This window comes from Colias croceus, chromosome Z (genome assembly GCF_905220415.1).
Source record: "Colias croceus chromosome Z, ilColCroc2.1".
Lineage (NCBI taxonomy): Eukaryota > Metazoa > Arthropoda > Insecta > Lepidoptera > Pieridae > Colias > Colias croceus.
The window spans coordinates 15,223,341-15,247,484 of record NC_059568.1 but is presented as its reverse complement, the minus strand read 5'-3'; the positions used below and the strand labels follow the sequence as shown (position 1 = coordinate 15,247,484).

The following is a 24,144-nucleotide window of genomic DNA, read 5'->3' as shown; positions in this document are numbered from 1 at the left end:
AAACAAAACAGGTGGTAATTGTCCAACCCAGTCGACTGTATTACCTCTACAAATAAGAGCTGTTTTTAATACTCTGTGCCATCTTTCTATAGCACCGTTCGCTTGCGTGTGATATGCACAAGTCCTTATCTTTTTAATACCCATTCGCTTTGATAAATTTGTAAATAAGCTTGACTCGAATTGTCGTCCTTGATCGGTAGTTATCCGTATAGGACATCCAAACCGACAAATCCATCCTGTATAGACAATTTCAGCTACAGTCTCTGCTGTAATATCTTTTATGGGAAAAGCTCCTGGCCATGAAGTACTTCTGTTGACCATGGTTAGAATGTATCGATAACCATTGCAATATTGTAAAGGACCGACGATATCGATATGTAAATGCTCAAATCGGTCGCTTTTCGTAAAAGTTCCAGTAGGCGAAATAGTATGCCTATGCACTTTAGAACGTTGACACTCTATACATGCACGTGTCCAATTGGTAACATCTTTGTTTATAGATGTCCATATAAATCTGTCTCGCAAGAGTCTTCGTGTCGTACGTATGCTAGGATGACTAATTCCATGTATGGCGTTGTAAGCCGATATATATACGAAATTCTTCGGGCAAATATGGTCTTGCGTTCTGCATAGTTACATCACAATACACTGGCATGTTACTAGGCGGTAAAATTATCTTTTTAAAGTTTAGATTTTTCGATTGTAGTAATAATTTGAGTTCTTCGTCATTTTCTTGAGCTTTAGCTAATTTTTCATAATCGATGGGCGATGGCATATCTATTGTAGCTATCCTTGATAAAGCGTCAGCCACTACATTTTCTGATCCGCTTATATGCTCGATCGATGTACAAAATTGCAGTATGAAATCGAGATGACGTAATCTTCGCGGCGTATCATTTTTGCTGATTGTATTGTTTTTGAATGTATGAATTCTGCCTTCGACCATATATCTAAAATATTTTATAGCCATGTACATAGCTAGCAACTCTCGATCGAATGTACTATAGCGCTGTTGCGCTTCGCTTAATTTTTGTGAAAAAAATCCGAGAGGCTTCCATGAGTTTCCTTCTCTCTGTTGAAGTACTGCACCGGCACATGTGCTAGAACAATCGGTCATGATAGCAATAGAAGCGTTTGCTGCGGGAAATGACAATGTAACGGCACTTTGAAGGTTTTCCTTACATTGCTCAAAGGCTGTTGATGCTTCATCAGTCCATAGTATCGGAGTTTTATCTTTCTTGCCCGAGTTATGTATATACTGATTAAGTTTTGATTGTATTTCTGCAGCATGAGGTAAATGACGTCTATAGAAATTTAGCATTCCTAGAAATCGTCTTAATTCTTCGACTGTTTGTGGTTTTGGGTATTCTTTTATGACCTTGACCTTATCTTCCAATGGTTTTAATCCTTGTTGTGAAATGTTAAATCCCAAAAAACTTAATTCCGTCTTGCCAAATTCACATTTTGATAAATTGATGGTGATTCCAAATTCGTTCAAACGTTCGAAAACCATTCGTAAGTGTTTTGTATGGCTCTGGTGTCCTGATGATGCAATGATGACATCATCGATGTAGGAAAATAAAAATGGAACGCTTTCCTCGCTTTTCTCGCCATTAAAATTTTCGGAATCAGTTGGAAAATGAAGGTCACGGAACACAACATTGTTTAAAAATCGTTGGAATGTCTGCGCTGCATTTTTTAGACCAAAAGTCATTCTTTTGAATTCATATAAACCGAAGGGTGTAGTTATAGCTGTTTTCTCAATATCTGATTCGGCGACACCAATATTATGATAGGCACGTTGCAAATCTAGCCTTGAAAATATAGTTTTTCCTGCCAATAGGTATGTACAGTCTTGTATACGCGGTATGGGATATCTGTCCGGCTTAGTTATAAGTATATTAAGAAGAGCTGGAACGTCAACACATTTACACATTGCACATGTTAGGCCGGGAGATACTGACACAAAATTTCGGGTCATTTGTAACAGGATGGCGGTCTAGAGGGGTCTTACTTATCCGACGAGTGTGACTTACGCCCACGCGACTAGTCCGCCGGTACCAGCGTTCTGACCATCATTTTTCTTCTTGTCATTGCGTAATAAGACCTCTGTAGAACCGCCATTCTGTTACAAATGACCCGAAATTTTGTGTCAGTATCTCCCGGCCTATGTATGTGTCATATTTTGCAATTGTTTATAAATACAGGGTGATGTTATTGGTGTAGTACGAATATCTAAAAATCTATGAAGAATTTTGTGATACAGTAAATGGAAGAATTATAGACTATTTTACAGTATTTAATAAAATCATTTAATTTTTTGTTCATTTTCATTAGAAATGTCAATTTTTCTCACCAATGTGGAAATTTGGATGATAAGGATCTTGTTAGAAAAATATAAATTTTGACTAAAATCGGCATTTTTTTTTTCAAAATCAAATTACTAATTAATAATCAGAGTTATCACCATTTACATTAATTTACAAACGTTATCGGTTGTTCTTACTTAAAATTGAATACCAATGTCTTATTGCGGTATGTGTTCTTTGGAAGTGTTCGTAAAGTTGTTGATCCGTAATTAAATTTTGCGGAAAATCTTTTAGAGCGCTTAGTTGTGACATATCCTAAGCATATTTAATAGAATTAAAAGACGAGCGAATATCCAGAATAAAACACAATACCTATTCTTTATGACATTATTTAAAAAAATACGCCAAACTATACACAATTTTTACTTGATGCAATCCTCAAAGATCATGGACATAGTGTATTGCGCCTTCCACCATACCATCCAGAACTCAACCCAATAGAGTTACTATGGGGCATAATTAAAGGGAAAGTAGCATCACAAAATGTGAACTTTAACTTGAAAACTGTGGAAGAATTATTTAGAAAGGAAGCAACTGCTATTAGTCTGGATATGTTTAGTGACGTTTGGAGAAAGACGCGAAAACATGAGGAAAAATATATTCAATTAGAACCAAAAGTAGATAATTACACTGACTCATTTATAATAACATTAAGAAATTCCGACGGCGAAACATCGAGTTCTTCGAGCGATGAAAGTTTCAGTGAAGTAGAAGATTACGATTATGATTAAATAGATTCTTCTTCTTCTCTATAGATACTGCTTTCTGAATTGGTGGTAAATGTTAAAACTGTTAAACTGTTATGACGATTCAAAAGTGCTTCTAGAAGAAGTCTAATTGTATAAATGTTTGAGTTTGAGTTTAAAACCAATAGTGTGAAAATTATACAATAAACATGTAACACGTATTTGTTAGCGCGTATTGGTAGGTATTACGTACTTACTACAAATATAATATTTCTTAGATATTTTTACTCGACCAAAGTCAGGACAAGACTGCTCCGCAACTGCAGAAGACGTCCGTCATTTAAATCATTATCAAAACTACCATCCGTGTGTTGGGACTTGGGAGTGAGCGCACGTGTTATTTGTATTGTTTTTATGACCTGAAATTTAATTATTATTTGATAATTGAATGATTATTAATACTTTTATCCAATTGATTATTTTTAGAATAAATAATTAAGTTCATCAATTGATTTACATTTAAATTATAATTTTACAGGTAAATGAAAATATGAGAGCTTTCATAATTATATTTGCATATATTTATCTACAACGCACCCATTTTACAATTCAAGTCTAAAATGAAACTAGAGTCGCATTTATTTTTGAACATACTGTAAGTGAAATTGCATAAGTGTGAGTACTGTGAACATGCCAGCTTTCCATAATTGACCGATATAGCATTTAAGCGTCGATAATCTCCACAGAGTCTAATATCTCCGTTCTTTTTCACTTGTAAAGGACCACATGTAAAGGACTGGCCCAGCAACTTTTTGAAGGTTGACAAATCCCCATCTCTTGCATTCGCTGAAATTCTGCGCGAACTTTATTGTATTTGTCAGGCGGTAGAGGTCGCGGTCGCGAAAATACGGGTGGGCCGCTTGTTTCGATGTGATGAACTATAGAATGTCGTGGAGTCTCTATGAAACGCATTGGCTTAGTTATGTTCGGAAATTGCGATAACAGATCACTATATTTATGATTAAAGTCGATTGTGTTCACTGGTATATGTTTACTCAAAGTTACTGAACCGATTACACATAAGTTTGTAACTGTATCAATTAATTTTTGGCGATGAATGTCCACTAAAAGTTTGTAATGTCCTAAAAAATCAGCACCTAATATTGCTTGTTTCACTTCATCTATAATAAAAGTCCACCGGTAAGGTCTACGTAATTTTAAATCTAATGTAAGTGTCTTTACACCATAAGTCTTTATAACACTTCCGTTAGCAGCGTATAACTCGTAATTATCGCACTTCGGTCGCTTATGCAGAGTTTTAGTTACAGGTATCACTGATATATTTGCTCCCGTGTCAATTAAAAAATTTAGTCCCGATGTTCTATCGGTAATGTTAAGGCGGTGCGATGGCTTAATAGTGCAAATCTCCGCCTGCGATTGCACTCTTTTTAGTTTTCCTGCTGTTTAGTTTTTTTATTCCAAGCACACGGCTCTATACATTTGTTAGCTCTATGATAAAATCGCGCGTGGTAATAACAAAGACTGTCGGCGCTCCGCGGCTCACGCCGTATCATGTTACGTCCCCGGGATCTTGAACTAGAGCGTTTACGGTAATTATAATTTCGTTTTTTATGTTGCAATCTATGACTGTTCTGTAATTCCATCACTTGCAGAGTCAATTGAGCTATTTGTTCTTGCAGCACGGAAACGGTATCAGCTGACGTCGACGGTTTGCTACTAACCTCCGAGGACGAAGCGTACTGCGGCTGGAAGATGACCTTGCCACATGATACTCAGCGTTTCATCAGGAATTTTTCCGCGGGCCAAATCTCGCATGCGCCTCAAGAGTTGAGAGGGTTTTTCGTCGCCAAGGTCGATTTCGCTCAAAAGTTTTTGGAGTTGCCGGTTTTCTGATTCTTCATACACTGCTAATAATCTTGCTTTTAAGGTGTCATATTTCTTCGTTTGGGGCTGCTGAAGTAATATGTCGCTTACTTGTTGAATGACGTCTTTTCCTAATTTCGTGACGACTAAGTTAAATTTCGCCTCGTCGCTTAGTTTTTGAGGTGTTAAGATGGCTTCACACTGCACAAACCATAAGCGAGCTTGATCGCACCAAAATTCCGGTATTCTAGATGATACTGTTACTGTTGCTAACTCGGACGCTGGGCTTGATGACGGAGCTCTATTTTCAGTTGTCATTTTTATTTTTTCTTATGGCTTCGTGTAAAGTCCGGGGTCACGAAATACGTTGTCAGGTTGTCGTGTTGTCAGGCGTTGTTGTTTGTCAGGTGTTGTTGTCGGGGTCACCAAATTGTAGCGGCTTTATATATTTAGGATAGCGGAAATTAAACACCGGATTGACAACCTCTTTATATTTGAGCCAATATAAGACTGAAGTACAATTAGTGACACAATACATATTAATGTTATATGATGCATGACCTAATAAGTAAGCTGTAATGTGCTGACGGCACACTGCGCGATTCAGAGCGAGGTGTGCTGTAGCGACACCTCGCTCTGAATCGCGCAAGCGAAATGTTTCGCTACAGAGCTATATATACAACTTTCCGACATCATCCATTGGGGCCTTCACGGCCGGCCAGTCGAGTAGACTGGTCGAGGATCCTCCCTTTTTCGATGGAGGAATTCCACCTTCCTTCCTCCACAGTGGTGACCCCTGACAGTTCACAACTCCTTCTGTCCATTCATGATGTCCATGCTCACCTATCCCTTCCCCGCCTACGATCACCGCCCGCCAGCCAGCGCACTCGGCTTCAAATGGAGTCCTGTCCACTACCATGTGCGATCGCGCATGCTTGGTCAGCTCCACAGCCATCCTCACTGCACACTCCAACTCACTGGAGCACTACACGCAGCATCACCCCACTCAGTTCCGACTCACCGTGAACTAGCGGCTTCCTGTTCCGACTCACTGGAACATACCTGGCACTGGCGAGGCAACTCGTACTACGACCTCCGGTCTCGGAGGGGAGTCCTGTAGCGACACCTCGCTCTGAATCGCGCAAGCGAAATGTTTCGCTACAGAGCTATATATACAACTTTCCGACATCATCCATTGGGGCCTTCACGGCCGGCCAGTCGAGTAGACTGGTCGAGGGTCCTCCCTTTTTCGATGGAGGAATTCCACCTTCCTTCCTCCACAGCATGTTTAATATAATTTCGATGCCAATAATAATTATTTTAAGTACATGAAATCCTTAGCCCTTGAGTTCCCAGGCTTTATGCCATTGCACAAGATTTTCTACATAGATTTTCCATACCTAGTGTAAAGTTCTTGTTCTATGGCCTATGCGAACCGTACCTACGTAAGCGTGAATATAAGTCGACCTGCAACGGCGTGATAATCGAATGAGACCAATTTTATAATAAATTTACTTAGTGTATTATAAAATGTATTAAAAACGGGTCGACTGGGAAAATCTTGGACAGGATATTTTTTCATTAATAATTATTAAAAAATCTTTTATTTTCATTTTTTATTAATTGCAGTTTCGACTTTCGAGATAATAAAACAAGGGCCTTAGACGGGGCCAGACAAAGTATTAGTCAGTTCAATAAAGAAACGAATCTTCAATGGCGGCCAAAGCTGACTTTGACAGATGATAGGATCAGCAAAAAAGAAAATAAAAATATCGTAAATTGATAATTATTTTATTAATTATTTCAAATTGTTTGTTGACAAACTTTTTGTTATTGTATTTGTGTATATTTATAATGTATATGAATTATCATATTTACGTATACAGAATGTAATAAAATCCCCATAATACTTGTAATAAGCCCATAAAACTGAACAACTTTTCCCAAAGAACATATTTTGTCAAATTCCAATAAAACATTATTTACTTTCGCAAATGCATAATTGTCATTATAAATTTATGATAAAAACTATTATAGGAAAAATCAAATACATTTTAGTGATTTTATTTTTCCCTTTTTTTTTGCATACCGTACGGTCGTGTGTGAGCGAGAGGGAATGATAAGCGCCGCCATTGAAGATTCGTTTCTTTAAAGAACTGACACTTGTTTATACCTGCCAACCTAGCCGTTTGTCCCGGTAAATATTAGAAAACGACTCTGCACATTCTGTAGGATCATAATGTTTTTTTTTTATTCATTAAAAATGTCCTGTCCAGGATTTTTCCAGTCAACCCATTTTTAATACATTTTTTAATACCTACACTAAATTTATTATAAAATTGGTCTCATTCTATTATCACGCCGCGGCCGTTGCCCGGCCCCTTGCAGGTCGACTTATATTCGGATCTTAGACCATGACTGAAAATACTGCTGGCTTAGACTGCTGGTATACTTTCTTTTCTTTATTCAGGAATATTGAAAGAGATAATCTTTATTTATAAAACTCAAAGGTGACTGATATAGTAATCTATCAACGCACAGCCCAAACCACTGGACGGATCGGGCTGAAATTTGGCATGCAGGTAGATGTTAGGACGGAGGCGTCCCCTAAGAAAGGATTTTGATCAATTCTACCCCCAAGGGGATAAAATAGGGGATGAAAATTTGTATCTTTTTTATTTATCTTTTTCACGCAGGCGAAGCTGCGGGCAACAGCTAGTAATCTATATAGTTATATTAAAATGAAACCCTTTCCGCGTTGTCACGGCATCACGTGTGAACGGCTGAACCGATTTAGATAATTCTTTTTTTATTATATTCCTTGAAGTACGAGAATGGTTCTTATGTAGAGAAAACGCAACTATGTACCACGGGTGAAGCCGGGGCGGACCGCTAGTACATAATAACAATAATACATATGCAGGGTTGATTTTTGAGACGGATCGTAAATGGTTACAGCTACAGACTTCGTACGCGATGTGCGGTGATGGTGAAGTGTGGTGGCTTAGGTACCGCAATTTTTCAATTACAAACCATAAATTGTCCAATCAGGTGCGGGGATTTTGGGGCAGGACACACGTGATACGAGGAAGAGTATGCAACAGTTTTATAATTACGCGCGTAGGTAATATACACCCGCAGACAAAAGCATGTATTTCTAAACTTTAAAGGCAATTATCATAAAAATCCATTCAGTTGTTTCTTTTCGTGAGAGAGTAACCAACATACAACATATGAACATAGGTTTACATCCATACAAACATCCATTTGCACAAACTTTCGCCTTTTTAACTTATGTAGGATAGGAAAACCATGATTATACCTACCTATAAGACATTTTATACTACCTATAAACCTTTGCCCCACAGTGAAAAAATATATCTAATAAACAACTAAATAGGTAACGTTTCACTTTTCACCTGTTTCGTTTCGTACGTACCCTTTGTCCCTTTTAACATATTTATTAAAAGAAACAAAAATCTTTCTAGGTACATATATGATTCCAATTATGTAAAACTAAGCCATTACAGACAAAATAATACCTATGTAAAATTTATAAAAATATGGGGTGTTCCCCTTGTGGGTAAAATTTAATTGAAACATCATAGTCGTCATCGTGGATACACTACACTGTAGTTTGGGATATCGTTTAAAAGATCTGTCCGTGATAGAGTTAAATAATTCTCAAAATTGATTAATAATATTTACGGTTATCATAGGTAACGCGCATGGTAACAATTTGCTTTTCATGCCAATATAAATATTTTATCTACTGTTAGAAGTAAGGTATATTAACACATACATTTAGAAAATTCACGAAATGAATAGTATGTATGCCTAAAAAAAGAAATCATAACTAATTATGGTGATCAATTCTCATTTAGTCAACTGTACATGACTTTTCTGTATGGGGAAAGGGAGTCAAAGGCTTTTCATTTTGTAGACTCTGAAAATAAAATAAAAATAGTTTACCTATTTCGTTTCATGGAGCAGTTAATAAGTATAACATAAATACTGTGTCAGGAACTCTTTTTTTTTTTTTTTTTTTTTTTAAAGGCACCCGTCATCACAGGGTGTTCGCGCCACCTCTGGATTATAGTCCAGAGACATTTTTTGCTTTTATTTATTTTTTTGTATGGATAATATTAAAATACAATAAAATACAAATAAAAAAAAATACAATATAACATACTACTTTAAACAAGATAAAAAAAAATAAAAATAAAAAATACTGGATTAAATTACAAATAAAATGACTAAAATGTACCATAATTGCTTAAAATGCTATAAAATTAAAATTATTATAAAAATTCGGTAAAAACACGGCACAAAAACACTCAACTTAATCCTATATCACAGTAAAGAGCTAACTAATATCACACACTATTCCTTTGGTTGACTACGACAACAATATTTCTACAATATTGAAGGAACGCATCCCTACACTTGTCCCCCAGGGCAGAAGGCAGATTCTCACCCGTCATCGCCATGCCCAATTTTTGCTCAATAGCATATCTATTGCTTGCAAAAATTGGGCACTCGAGTAACAGGTGAGGAACCGTCTCCTCAACTCCAGGCTGACATAGACACGACGGATTATCCTTCAGCTTGAATCTGTTCAAGTAGAAGGCGAATCCGCCGTGACCAGTCAGTACTTGTGTGGTGTGGTGTGTGATGTCTATTTTCCCGACTACCTTGTATGCAGCAGCAGCGCTTGGGAAAAAGAGCTTCGTGACTCCGGCCGTTCCTCCTACATCCTATCTCCTATCCCATTCGCTGATCGTATCCTGTCTCAAAATACGCTTGACGAATGAAACAGGACACAGATCGTAATCCGGTTTCCTCCTCAACCCCAGAGCGGCCTCCTTGGCTAACTCGTCTGCCCGTTCGTTCCCCTTAAGCCCTGCGTGCGCCTTAATCCAAAACAGGGAGACTTCCCGCCTCTGCAATGCAGCGTTTCGGAGGGCCGCCCGTGTTTGCACAGCCAGGGGATGACGGGAACTCAGGGTAACCGCCTGGAGCGCCGATCTGGAGTCGCTGAAGACACCGACCTTTGCCGCTCCGCTCTTGCAGGCTATATCTACTGCTCTTTTGAGCGCTAGGAGCTCAGCCTGATAGACGGTACAATACGGTGGCAACGCAAGCTTAACGGCCTTTGTCTCGGCCTCACCTTTCCATACGGAAAGGGCGGCTCCGACGCGACCCTCAATCTTGCTGCCGTCCGTATAGACCCTGTGGACGTGGCTATCAACCACGTCGGCATAGGTGTCCTCATCTACCAAGCCGAACCCCAGCTCTACCTGCTCTGCCGGATGTGGATCCTCAATCGCGGGTGCCATTCGTTCCACCTCCCTGTCCCTCAACACCGCCGGGTGCGACACGCCCCTCCCGATCTCATAAAGCCTCGAAGCTTCGAGTATCCTGAGATCAAGAGGGAGAATCCCAGCCAACAGCATCGCAGAGTTCAGGGAGACAGTCCGATATGCTCTGCAGATCTTCTGGGCAAAACCCCGTTGAACGGTGTTAAGCCTCTTTTGGACCCCCATCTTTTCCGCTGTGGGTGCCCACGCTGCTGATGCATACAAGATAGTCGGTTCTATAACTGCGATATATTTGCGGGCTTATTTTGGGCAGCAAGTAGAACCTGAGTCGGGCGACCAACATCTTTTCGAAGATTTTGCCGAGAACAGGTAAGAGACCGATCGGTCGATAGGCTTTCGGTACACGGTATGATTCCCTGCCCGGCTTTCTCAGGACCACCACAGTCGCCCACTTCCACTGTTTGGGGAAGTAGGCGACAGTGAGGCACTTGTTCAACAGCGCAAGGAACCACTCCGGGTTACAATCTACAGCGTGCTGGCAGATGTCGGCCGTGAGGCCATCCGCCCCGGGGGCCTTCTTGGGATTGAAGGACCTAACGGCTCCCTTCAACTCCTCCATGATGAAAGGAGGATCGTCCGGACCCATCGGCGGTTCGGTGTCCAAGGACTTCGCCCGCCGGCGCGTCAAACGATGCTCTTCACTTTCACCACTCTCCAGGTCCACGGGGTAGAAGGTCTCCGCCAACAGTTCCGCAGAGCTTCGGGCATTGAGGGTTTCACCGCCCCTCGTAAGGGGCAGATCCTCCACTCTCCCTGTGGCCCTGTTCAGCACCCTGTAGATGCCCTCCCAGACCCCCTCCCTATCCTGTTTCCGGCAAAACTCCTTCCAGCTCTCACATTGCGCATCTTTCACCGCCTTTTCATACTTCTCCTTTTGTTCCAAATACAATCCAACAACGCGGTCTCTGCGTACAGGTGCTGCGTTGCGGATCCTACGTCTCCTCGTGGCAACTTCCTTTTTCATCTGCGCGAGCTCATCATTCCACCACGACAAGGTGAATTTCTGTGTGTGTTTTTTGGTCGGCATTGTGTCTCTGCATGTGTGTGTGATTGCTTGTGTGTATCTGTCTATTACCTCGTCTATTTGTTGTGTGCTGTGTATTGTGTCTATGTCGTGTGAAGTCCGTCTGACATCAGCTGGGTCAGTTTCTCATGAAACTGAGTCCAGTTTGCCTTGCGTGTGTTAAATATGCGTGTAGTTCGTATTATGTTCGTGCCTGTGGATTTCTGTTGTCTGATGCCGAATGATATGCCGTTGTGGTCCGAGCTCGTGAGACCCTCTGTGTCAGGAACTCAGGAGTGAGGAGGTAGGTACGGCTCTTCCGTAACTTTAAAAAACAAGGTGATAAAGTAAATAGACAACATTGAATATTTTAATCTTTATTTAAGTTCAAAGTTCAATAAATAAACACCTTAGATATCTATTGTTAAGACGACATAATATAACAAACGGAATAACTTTGAATATAACACTCTCTATCACAGTAAAATACACACAAATATTCATGCTTTTTCTTATTTATAACCATAAATAAAAAAACAGAAATATGTATCTACTTAAAAAATAAAATAATATATAAGCGATAGTTTCGAGTGAAATATTATAATAAGTATATTCTAGGGAATACACATTAACATTGAATCTACAATTTAACTTTAAATATGTACTATAACAAGACCAGAAAAATCAAAGGTGTTAATTACTTGAATTTAAGACTTTTCCAATAATCAATTAATCAATCGAATTAGATCCCATAAGTAATTAGAATGAAAAAAAATATTAGTATCCAACGTTTATCAAAATGGGAGTTACGTTTTTTGATTATTATAAAATTGGAAAATGGAAACGGTTTGATCGTTTTTTACGGAATTTTGTATAAACATGTAGTGAGTAGGTATCTGTAGGTATCGGTCTTAATAATTCTTTTTTAATCACAATCGATAAGGGTAGCCTCAACAAGTTATGTACCTATATGCAAGAAACTTGAATGCACATAATTTTTTGTTGGTAGTTTAATCAATACTTATCTAATAATAGTTACTTATTACTATTAATCACAAAAAATCCCTTCTGACATCTATTTCTAAAAAATAATGCAACGAAATAAGCCGATAACTTCTCACAGATATTTACCGAACAACATCTAATATATAACAATAATTTATCGTATAATTATATTTAATTACATTAATAATATATTATAATGTAACGCCAGAAATACAACCTCTAATAATAATTAAAGTATGCACGCCTTAAATACTATTTGGTATTTCGCAAAACCTTGATCTAGAAGTTCTGAGACGCATCTAAAGAAAATATACAAGCAGAATAAGCCTCTATTTTTAAATACATCTATATTCTTAAAATTAATTTACTAACATAATGTATTTAATTATTAAATACCAAGTAATGTCTTTAAATAACAGGATGAAAAAGAAAAAAATGGAAGGAACTATTTACGGATAAAATGCTGAATTGGAAACCAAACATTTTTTACTATATGTAGGTACCTACTGGCTACTAGTACTTGTAAGTTGTAATAAAATTAGACATTTATAAGACTACGACTAAAGCTACGAGTATGTACCTAGTTACGCATTGTTTTTTTATGCTACTAATGATGTGAATAACAATGTACCTATATATCATCTTCCTACACATAGAGAAACATGTATGTAATTTTAAAAGAGGTTGACATCACACATATTTTTTTGTATTTTTAATACAATAATATTTTTCAACAGGTACTTACATGCAACAATCCTAAATTATAGTATTATGTATTAACGTATAGACTCTTATTTACCTACGTTGCAAAAAAAATTCCTCAAAGAGAACTTAAACAGCGCTGAGCAATTAAAAAAAAAAACAAAAAATCAAACCATCAAACGTTAATTATAATAAACACAAATAAAGATACTCAAACATCTTATATTTTTGCTTTTAAGCAAAATATAGTAATAACTAATAATTAACAATTAAATAAAAGTAACATTGCAAAATTGTTTCTTCGTAAACCAGACCTCGAAGTAAGTAAAGTCCTACATTTTTGGTTTATGCTCTTATATACCTACTCTTTAGCGAATCAATGTGAGATCCAATTTTTTTCCTCGTTTAAATAAAGTTTACTTCGAAATCTGTTCATTGAAGGAAATAGACACATCGCATTGCAGATAAATAATGAACATTCGCAGAAAAACAATTTGCATTGAAATCTAAGTTTGTTGCAATGTGATATGTCTTACCGAAACAAGATGGGTAGACCGCCATCGGATCCTTCGAGTCCTCCACCTAATAACCGATACAATTAAATTAATCATCTCAAAAAAATATATATAAGAATAAATTAATAAACTTAAATAGGTACTCAAAACCGATAATAAAAATAAGAGGGTATATTGAGTGCGTTTAGATTTCGGCGGGATGGGGTCGTCGATTGTGAGTGCGCATGTGCCTAGTTATCATATCGCGGCGGCAGGCCGCGTATGGGCAGGACGGGCAACGGTAGGGCTTCTCTCCCGTGTGCGTGCGCTGATGAGTGGCCAGATGATCAGAGCGCGAGAACACTTGACCGCAAGCGGAGCAAGAGTACGGCTTCACGCCGCTGTGCAAGCGAGCGTGGCGCGTCAACATGTCGGAGCGAGCGAAGCGACGGTGGCAGATCTCGCACTCGTAAGCCCGTGCAGCATCCGGGGCCTTATTCCTGTGCCGGGACGCGACGTGCTTGGCCAGACGATCGTGCATCGTGAACGTCTGTCCGCATATTTCGCAAGCGTGCAGGGGCGGCACAGGCGGCTTCGGCCGCTCGGATTTTATGGAGAGGTCGAGCGGTGCGTCCTCGGGCGCCTTGACGTCGTAATAAGAAGTATCGAGCATTAGCCAATGTGGAAACGGATAATTATTATTATTATTATTTATTTGCACCGTGAGTTTGTCGAGCAGTTTTGACAAGCGTCGTCTCTTGAACATGATCCGGGGGCTGTAAGTTTCGGGAACAGTTTCAGCCATGCTTCCCGTTCTGTTTGGCTGGGGCGGTTCGTCTCCATTCCTTTCCGGGTCCAATGCTGCGTGCCAACCTGATAAAGGAAATTCTAAATTAGTCAAAAATAAATATTGTATACTCTATTTACTGTTTTGTCTCTAATACTTAGTAACTATAGAACATTACAGCAGCTTTTACGTGATTTAATAACCGTTTCTAAAATATGTTTCCATATAGGTACTAAATAAAGCCTTCACAGTAAAAAAGTGGGAAAATAGTGTGTACAATATTCCCGCCGAATAAATTGTAAACTCTATCTAGTTCAGATAATATAATAACTAGATTAGTCTTCACTAAAATTTTGAAGCGAAACGTTGTTTTAGATTTTAGGTATCCTATCCATAGATAGATGTTACTGCTCTGGGCTCTATCGGATGAAGTTTTTATGCTGTAGGCACACTTTTAGGCTCTTGTTAGTTGTTAGTTGTTACCTACTAATCTAGACTAATATTATAAAGCTGAAGAGTTTGTTTGTTTGTTTGAACGCGCTAATCTCGGGAACTACTGGTCCGATATGAAAAATTATTTCGGTGTTAGATAGCTCATTTATCGAGGAAGGCTATAGGATATATTATATCATCACGCTACGATCAACAGGAGAGGAGCCGCGGGGGTGAAACTGCGCGGAGCAGCTAGTATTTTATATGCGAAATTTGTTGAAGTATGTATGTAAATGTTTGTTACTCTTTCACGAAAAAACTACTGGTCGGATTTGAATAAAACTTCATAGTAGGTACATAGAAATACTTGATTTTGCCAGTGGCTTAAACCGCGCGGTACAACTTGCTAAACTACAAATACCTAGGTATTATAATAATAGCGTAGGTATTAATGTATAGTACGTAACCCCTTATCACCAATTTGTGTAATCATTAATGCTTTTTTTATTTATTTTATACCTTCGTATGTAATTTCCAATGATACAATTAAAGTATAATTTAAAAATATTTTTATTTTATTACTAAAAGGCAGGTGCTGCGGTTTTTTGCTCTTATTTATTTTGCGAGATGTCAGGCATAAGCAAATACTGATAATAAATTGCACCTTTAACGCATCTGTCTTTTGACTATAATGGGCGACCCTTATCCTAATCATGCGATTGGTAAGACGGTAAACTTTTTCAACCAATGGGATGTCTTTGGGACGGTACAATAGCTACTTCCCCTAATATTTTGAGAAAGACGCGCGGGTACTGGATTTAGAATGATTTTTTATGATCTTACAAGGCGTTGCTAATGACAAGTAACAAGCAATGATAGAGGGGGTAACAATACAATACATTCTACGGGCTTGTATTGATGCCGTAGCGGACCTAACGAGGCTTTGCAGAAATGTGATCAAGCAGATACCTACCTAGGTAATATATTTTGTATGCGTAATTTTTGCAGAAATTCTATGCAAGAATTTTGCATACGCCGTAGGTATCATTTGATTAAGTTTCAACGAACTTGTATCAATCCTATGATATTAAACTAAATATAGGTATGTAGAATGCAATCTCGTATGGAAATGATTGAATTTCATGGAAATGGACGATAGGTTTAACTTCAAGGTAAGCCTACGACGTACCTAAAGCTATTATTTTAACTTTATAAAAAAGGTAGGTATTCTACCACTGCTTGATTTGTAGGCAATTGTAGGCCGAAGGATTAAGAATTTATAATAAAGGTACCTGTACTTTGTGGTTGATAATAACTACAATAATACCTACCTACACAATTATGAATTACAGGATAAGGTTGAGAAAAATTTGGGGTAAACTTTAAAAATTTCAGTCTTAATAAAAAAAAATTCGCTGGCAATAATCATTTGGGAAGTTGAACAACTGCAACTGGGCGGTCAGGTAGGTACACGCTTTCAACGAAGTGAAAATGTAGAGCTTAATGGGTCTTTAATCAGGAATTATTGATATAAGAATCCACAGAAGTGATGAAATATTATATTTGCACTTCCGTGGAAATTTCATATTTCTGTTCTAAGAATTATCGTACTAGGTAAGGTATCTGCGTTTTTTCACAAAAATATCGGAAAGCAAAGAATAGTTTGTTAACTTTTGCAGAATTAAAGAGGTTGTACTTGATTTCTCCACATTCCTGGAAAAACCGATAGAACACCGTAGAGCAATTGCTTTTAAATGGAAATATAACACGTATTAAGCTGGAACACTAACAAAAAGTAAAACTATGTAGGTATAATTACACGAAACTTAAACAGAATTGAACACACATGATTTACATATCCAAAGTGAGGGTCCAAGTCGATAACACGGTTATACACATTCACACAAGCACTAGTTCGTTCCGTGCAGTTATAATCCACTGCATTTTTGGTACTGGGATGCGCTTAGAAGCGTGAGTGTTGCGTAGTGAACGGTAAGTAAGGTCGGCGGGTCGGGCGTGCGACCGTCGACCGGTCCAGCCGCCCCCGCGCCTCGTATAGGCATACACATTTACACACGATCGTAATTCAATGCACTTTAACACGTCTGTCTCACAGCACGCCTCCTGTCCGACTGACAGCCGACAGGCGGAGCGCCCGCGCCACCCCCGCTACACCTGCCATGCGAATCGCTGCAATGCGCACACGCACCGTATACACACGTACCACTATAAATTATAATTCTATATAACCTACGAGGCTTTTCTTTGTTATTTTCATTATATTAATTTTTAAAAACGATGTAACTTTAATTGTATGCTAATATTAACATATTGAAGCAGTGGTGGCTCAGTGGTGAGACCTCGGACTTCGAATCGATAAGTCCGTGGTTCGAGACCAGGCGAGCGCGCAGGAAATAAATTGATTTTTCAATTTATCTGCGCATGTTGTAACATCACCACTGCTCGAACGGTGAAGGAAAACATCGTGAGGAAACCGACATGTCGAAGAATTAAAAAGTTCGACGACATGTGTCATCCGCCAACCCGCACTTGGCCAGCGTGGTGGATTATGGCCTGTACCCTCATAGGAGGCCCGTGTCCCAGCAGTGGGAACGTATATGGGCTGATGATGATGATGATTAACATATTGAATACTCACTATTATGAGGCCACGAAAGTCGAAACTGTTATAAGTTATAACTAATTGTCAATTTTTAAAAGATTTTCACCTACTACCTATTTGCATTCGTGTTCAGGTTCATCCCTACGTCTGCGACCGAGATCAACTATACTTATTCATAGCATCTAGGTAGTAGTTAGGTATTATAAATATTTTATGGCTATTATTTGATGGCTGTATCATAAGGTAGGTAGGTAGGTATGGGGTTGTATGAATCTCATTTCAAGATTAAATGCAATTGAAGAAAAATAACTATAGGTAAATAACGTCTGATAAAAAAGTTTTTAACTAGGTAGGTAGGTACTCGATAGATTATTTTGAATAAAAGAATATCGAAATAGATAAACATTTATTTATTTCGACGTCCAATATATAATTTGTTTTTTAAATTAAAGTAAATAGGTATTTACAAGATTTGATACTTTTTTATTTTTTCAAACATTATGATTTTTTCAAACGTAATGAAATTTTAATTCAAAGGGTTATTCTAAAAATTTAATGGTAAGTATATTTGCATGAAAGTTTCAATAAAAGCGTGCGAATATCAATAAAATGGGGTTGTTCACTAGACTCTAATAAAAATCGACTCGCTTCTGATTGACGTGGTCAAAATTTGTATACTTATATTTACCTTTTACAAAACGCGGTCGAAAATGCAAATAGAAGTTTCAAATTAAACACTAAGCTCAAACTGAAGATTCACTGAAAATATGCAAAAAGTGTTTAAAATTTTAATCCTATAAGAATCTGAACGAATCATTTTAGTAGCTGAGTAGACCTACATAAGTATAAAGCAAAACTATAATAGGTACCTACTACCTATACGATTTAAGCTAGAACCTCTTTATACTATGATAGAACGGACAAGATTGGATTATTATGTGAGGCATATTATGATTTTCAATACTCGCTAGAGGTACCTATACAGTCGATTGTATACCTAATCGTATATTGTTTAGAAAATAAATAATGTTAAATAAATAATCAGTTAAGTAGGGTTTATGATTTGTGAGCATACCATACCCATGTTGATTCATTAGAATTTAGATTATTTATTATTATACTAGCTGTTGCCCGCGGTCTCACCCGCAATGCTCCGCTCCTGTTGGTCTTAGAATGTTGATATATTATATAGCTTATAGCCTTCCTCGATAAATGGGCTATCTAACACCGAAAGAATTTTTCAAATCGGACCAGTAGTTCCCGAGGTTAGCGCGTTCAAATAAACATACAAACAAACTCTTCAGCTTTATAATAATACTAGCTGCTCCGCGCGGTTTCACCCCCGTGGCTCCACTCCTGTTGCCCGTAGCGTGATGAAATGCAAATAACCTCCCTCGATAAATGGGCTATCTAACACCGAAAGAATTTTTCAAATTGGAACAGTAGTTCCCGAGATTAGTGCGTTCAAACAAACAAACAAACAAACTCTTCAGCTTTATAATATTAGTATAGATTAAGTATAGATTCATATTTCTTGGTCTAAGTCATAGAGATAATATGTACATGGTCTAAATAGGAATATTTTTACAATATAAAATCTATCACTCACTTTTCCGCCTACTTAACTATTTAAACTTCGGAAAACTATCAGAAATTAATATTTTCATATTCATGGTAAATATCATCTATATTATTTACAAAATATAATCAGTATTAAACTGAAGCTCGGTTTCGATTTCCGCGTAAATTACCTTCTGTTTACAGAATAAAAACTGAAGCGCATTAAATTCATAATATAGCTTATTGTATTCATATTATAATAAAACTGCCTGTAAGTATTTTGTTACATGAGGAAATAAGCCTCCGGTGATATCATAGGTAAGGAATAAGGATTAACTATTATTCAAAAATGTTTACATGGTTCAAAATCGAATGAGCAACGATAAGTTTTCGATGTAGGTAGGTTGTAATTTTATTGGGTATGCTCAGAAAAATATTTTAATTTTGGCACAAGTTTGGCACATTCTTTCTTTCATGCAAAATATTTGTGAGGCAAAGGAAGCGACCACAGATCACAGAAACAAAAGGAAGCGGCTTATTGACAAATGATTGATTTTTTTTTCAAATACCTAACGCATTCGCGTCTGCATCGCGGATTCAGGATTGTCAGCACACCGGAGAAGTATGGCATGACACTACCGCCTATTTCTTATTTATGGGCTATCGGAAAATCCTAAAATTTTTGTGGAACACATCGTTTGACACTCGTAATTAATTATCCGACGAGTTCGACTAACGCCCACGCGATTGGGCCGCGGCCGCGGGTACCAGCGCTCTCACAATCATTTTTCTTTTTGTCATTGCGTACGAAGACCCCTGAAGAACCTTCATACTGGTACAAATGACCCAATAATTTCTGTCAGTATCTCATATGAATGCTACTGTGTTTCGTTCGGTGACTGGGGGAACCGGAGGCCCGTTTCCTTTTCTTTACCCATCCTACTCCTTTCCTTATCCCATGCCTTTACATATAAGTCAGCAAGCCATTTGCAGAGGCGGAAGGCCTCTGCAATAATTAGTCTTACACCTGTGCAAATGTTCACGGGCGGTGGCGGTGGCCACCACCAGCTCCTTTGTCGATAAATAAAGAATATTCTCCCTCATATTGATCTGTTGTTTAACTAAGGCAAATGCGTATTTATAAAATATTTGGAGGTTTTTAATTAAGGAGAATTTTTATTTTCGATAGGCTTAATGCGTACGTACCTACGTATGCGTAGGTAGGTTCCTACTTAATATATCTTTAGAGTGTATTTATTTGTATAATACTATTGAGCACGTATAATTAGTGAACGTTCGATAGATTCTATCTACCTACATAAAATTGCTAATACCTAATAAATAGCAGATGCTTAAAATATGCTGTATTGCCGTGCTATTACAAATTGCAGGAAATTCAAAGTGGAAGGTAGAGTTTCATTCTACATAATAGGAATTATATTTGAAGCATCTCCGATTCAAATCAATTTAACATTTCTTCGTACCCGGTAACAGACAGGATTACCTATTACCCTTACAGATAACATAGCTCAGCGTAGGACTTTTGAATTTATAACTAATTAATAATTAGTTGTAATTCTATAATATTATTTTAAGATGTCGTTTGCAATAATATTTTATTGTCTTGACTAGTGATGATTCGTTTTTCTAATTATTAACTGGGAGGTTATTCAACACCTTCAAATTTTTTCGTTTAAATTGTTTGGTTAATATGATTAGGTATAGTAGGTACTCATTGTTCGTAATGTTATACACTTATACATATTAGTACCTAGAGTAGGTAAGTATGTATTATGTAACTAATTGTAATTACTAATCTGAATATCGAATAGCAATGGCCGTTTATATTTTAAACGTAGGTAAATACCTACATACCTATCGTATAAACTATAAGTAGAATAGGAATATTGAATTGTATTATAATTGTATACACATGATATTATGTACTAATTATATAAAATTGGCGTGTCGCGTGATATCACGGAGTTTGCTACCAAACTCCTCTGAAACGGCTAAGTAGATCGATTTTTACGTTTGTGTGCATATCGGGTATGTCTGAGAATGCGCCGATATCTGTTTTTAATGCCCCTAAATAATAAGAGTATCCTGACAGAAAAACTTTTGTCGAGTAAGCTAGTAATTTTATGAACTACCTACATGTGTCGGCGTCGCGTCGCCGCGGCCGGCGCGGCTTCAACCGCGGTCAAATGCGCGGGCAAAGGCAAGAATGGCAATTTTTATAGCTGAATGCATATGACGTGTATTACTCAGGTAGATACATAGTTTTTCCGAAAGGGGAACTTACATAGGTACATATACATTCATGCATGACATACAATAATCCATACTCACAAACTTTCACGTTTGTAATAATCGTATTAGTACCTACCTAGGTAATACCTACATAATATAATTATATTTCATTTGTGTGCTTTTTGTTTGAAATTCATAAGTACTGAAACTAGGTACCTACTGGACCGATTTGAAAAATAATCTGTTACATAGAGTAGGTAGGTATATATATACTAGCTGCGCTTCGCGGTTTCGTTTCACCCCCGTGGCTCCGCTCCTGTGGGTCCTAGCGTAATGATATATATATATATATATATATATATATATATATGTATAGCCTTTCTCGATAAATGGGCTAATGGACACCGAAAGAATTTTTAAAATCGACCAGTAGTTCCTGAGATTAGCGCGTTCAAACTTCAAACAAACAAAACTCTTCAGCTATAAAATATTTTTAAGTATAGATGAAAGGAAGAAAGAATATGCAAAAAGTTAAGATAGGTAATTATAATTAAGTAATGAACAGTGATCTCTTTTCTATTCATTAAAGGTATTTAACTTTTATTAAAATATGTAGGTAGGTATTATTTTTAAACGTATTCTTGCAATCAAATTTAAATACCTTTTCTGTCGTTGTATCACAACCTTAACTGTTTGAACCGCAAACAAATTGATGGAACTACTTCGTTATGACAAAGGTATTCTTATATCTTCAAGGATGTATTGGAAACATGTTCAAATGTAAGGATAAATATGAAACATTATTCCGTACCTAATGCATTGTAAAAATGTCTCCACTTGAAGAATACCGAGCTATTCAATTCAACAGGTTGGTTTGATTTTACGCCAAGATACAATACCTACCTACCTACTTTATGGTTACTTCAAACGAATAACATAGTTAGCAAGCTTTTTTATGTACCCACATGATTAAATTATATACGTAAATTATTACATAATAGGTATCATTAAAGTATTATTACGCGCGGAATTGCAATTAATAGAATATTTTAATGAAATGTAGGTTATCACTTATTATTGAATTATGACTAAAAATTGCATTTTTTTATTAAAATGTAAAGTCTGAATCGATATTCGATAAAAATTCGGTCACCAAATTGTTAAAAAGTTTGTTTTCTTTATCAAAATTTGTTTAATGTGCAAATATAATATCAACGGTTTAAATTACCTACCAATTACAACAAAATACGAAATCAAAAAGTTAATTTAACACTATAAAAAGTTTAAACATACCAGACAAATCCATGCTGCCCATATCAGGTGATTAGGAAACCAATCAAAAAGTCCATGTACCTATCTATTATTAGAGTTGAAAAGTTAAATAATTTCACAACACAAGTTGGCAACTGGTAACTACGTCACTGGGGAGTCAACGGGACAAGAGGTCCCGCACGCACGACGTCTTACCGACGAATGCGTATTGCGTACCGTTTAACCGTTGCTGTAAAATCAGAGCTGGGGTAAAAAATAATAAGAAGTTTATTGCGTAGTCTTGGAGGGAACGACTCAGGGGTTCGCGTGAGAACGGGGGTGGCTTCGTGTACCAGCTGCCTAGATGTATGGACCTAGGTGAAGGGTAATCTATTCAATTCTAACGCCTACTCTTGACCTTGTTATTGTTTCGGTATCGGATAAGATCACGTTTATGGGGTATTGCTATGCGATTTTAAGGATTTTGGTGATGTCTTGTTGTTGTGTTTTTAATATTAGTGGCTTTAAATTGTTATAGTTCAAGGGTTGATGATATTATGAATTAGTATGGATATAATCGTGTATTGGTAAAGATATGAATTGATTAGGGATTATAAATCATATTTTATCCGGTAGGTATAGATTTATTATTATGTGAGTAACTACTATACCTACCTACTATCGAGTAGTAAACGTAGCATTTTTTGTTGTTGTCAAAAAGCTCCCTTTTTATTGATTAACTTTACTATGCAAATAAATAGTTTTGGTAATTATAATATAAGTGGTGTTGGTTATTCCTGTTGTGAGTACGGGAAATGCAATACCTACCTAGGTATATCAACGAAGGAATAATACCTAGGTACCTAAAAGGTATTATAGCTTCGTACCTAAGTACATTCGTAGACCAAGATTGGATACGTATGTATACTCGTAGAACATGGAGTATGATTAATTTATTGTGAACTAAAGCTATTGATTATTGATATTTGATGAATGTGTTTAAAACGTGATATTCTAATAATAAAATAGGTTGTACTCTGTTCAGTTTGTAAAATACGACTTACAAACTAGGTAGGTACCTACTTAGTTAGGTAAGGTTGGATATGGGTAGGATAATCGAATTCAAAAAAATATTTGACAAATGTTTTTTTGAATCGAAACCTATCCTATTGTCCCGGGGTAAAAAGTAGCCTATGTCATTTCTCGGCTATCAAAATATCTCTATACCTCATGCAAATTGGTTCAGCAGTTACCTATGAGGTGTGATTGAGTAACAGACAGACAGACAGAGTTTCTTTCGCATTTATACTATTAGTATGGATTTATAAAACAGATGTTTGTTCTTCATACCTAATATCTTTCTTCTTCATATTAAAATTTATTTTGCTGACCTACCAAATCGTATCTAGGTACCTATCTATTTATCTAATGTACCTACTGGCTACTGCAATGCAATGTAGACGTAGGTAATTCAAGTACTCATGTGTCAAAAAATAGAAAGCAAGTCTACAAAATCTACTTAAAAAAATTAAAAATTGAATAACATGAACACGTTTAGCTTATATACCTAAATTTGAAATGTTTAGTCAATTTAGATTTATAAGTTAATTAGGTACCTACCTACTTATTTACAATTTTTTTTGTTTTCTCATAGATCTCAACGTAAAAAATATTTAGATGTAAGTTACTAAACTATCCCTGTTTTTTTTTTAAC

The 24,144-nt window shown here is 37.0% G+C and overlaps 2 protein-coding genes across 3 annotated transcripts; both read right to left on the bottom strand.

Moving 5' to 3' along the window:
- Positions 1-9,172: 9,172 nt before the first annotated feature.
- On the bottom strand, positions 9,173-11,451 carry LOC123705261. The gene is made up of 2 exons (XM_045653967.1): positions 10,978-11,451; positions 9,173-9,467 (listed from the first exon to the last, which is right to left on the bottom strand). The coding sequence occupies exons 1-2, from the start codon at positions 11,345-11,347 to the stop codon at positions 9,316-9,318; spliced, it is 522 nt and encodes a 173-aa protein (XP_045509923.1). The 5' UTR covers positions 11,348-11,451; the 3' UTR covers positions 9,173-9,315.
- Positions 11,452-11,684: 233 nt separating this feature from the next.
- On the bottom strand, positions 11,685-22,639 carry LOC123705337 (zinc finger and SCAN domain-containing protein 22-like). 2 transcript variants are annotated; one of them, XM_045654078.1, is made up of 2 exons: positions 22,473-22,639; positions 11,685-14,397 (listed from the first exon to the last, which is right to left on the bottom strand). In XM_045654078.1, exons 1-2 carry the CDS (start codon positions 22,492-22,494, stop codon positions 13,730-13,732), a joined length of 690 nt encoding a protein of 229 aa, XP_045510034.1. In that variant the 5' UTR covers positions 22,495-22,639; the 3' UTR covers positions 11,685-13,729. The 2 variants fall into 2 exon arrangements, with proteins under 2 accessions (XP_045510034.1, XP_045510035.1); XM_045654079.1 differs by lacking the exon at positions 22,473-22,639 and adding an exon at positions 16,590-16,861.
- Positions 22,640-24,144: the final 1,505 nt, after the last annotated feature.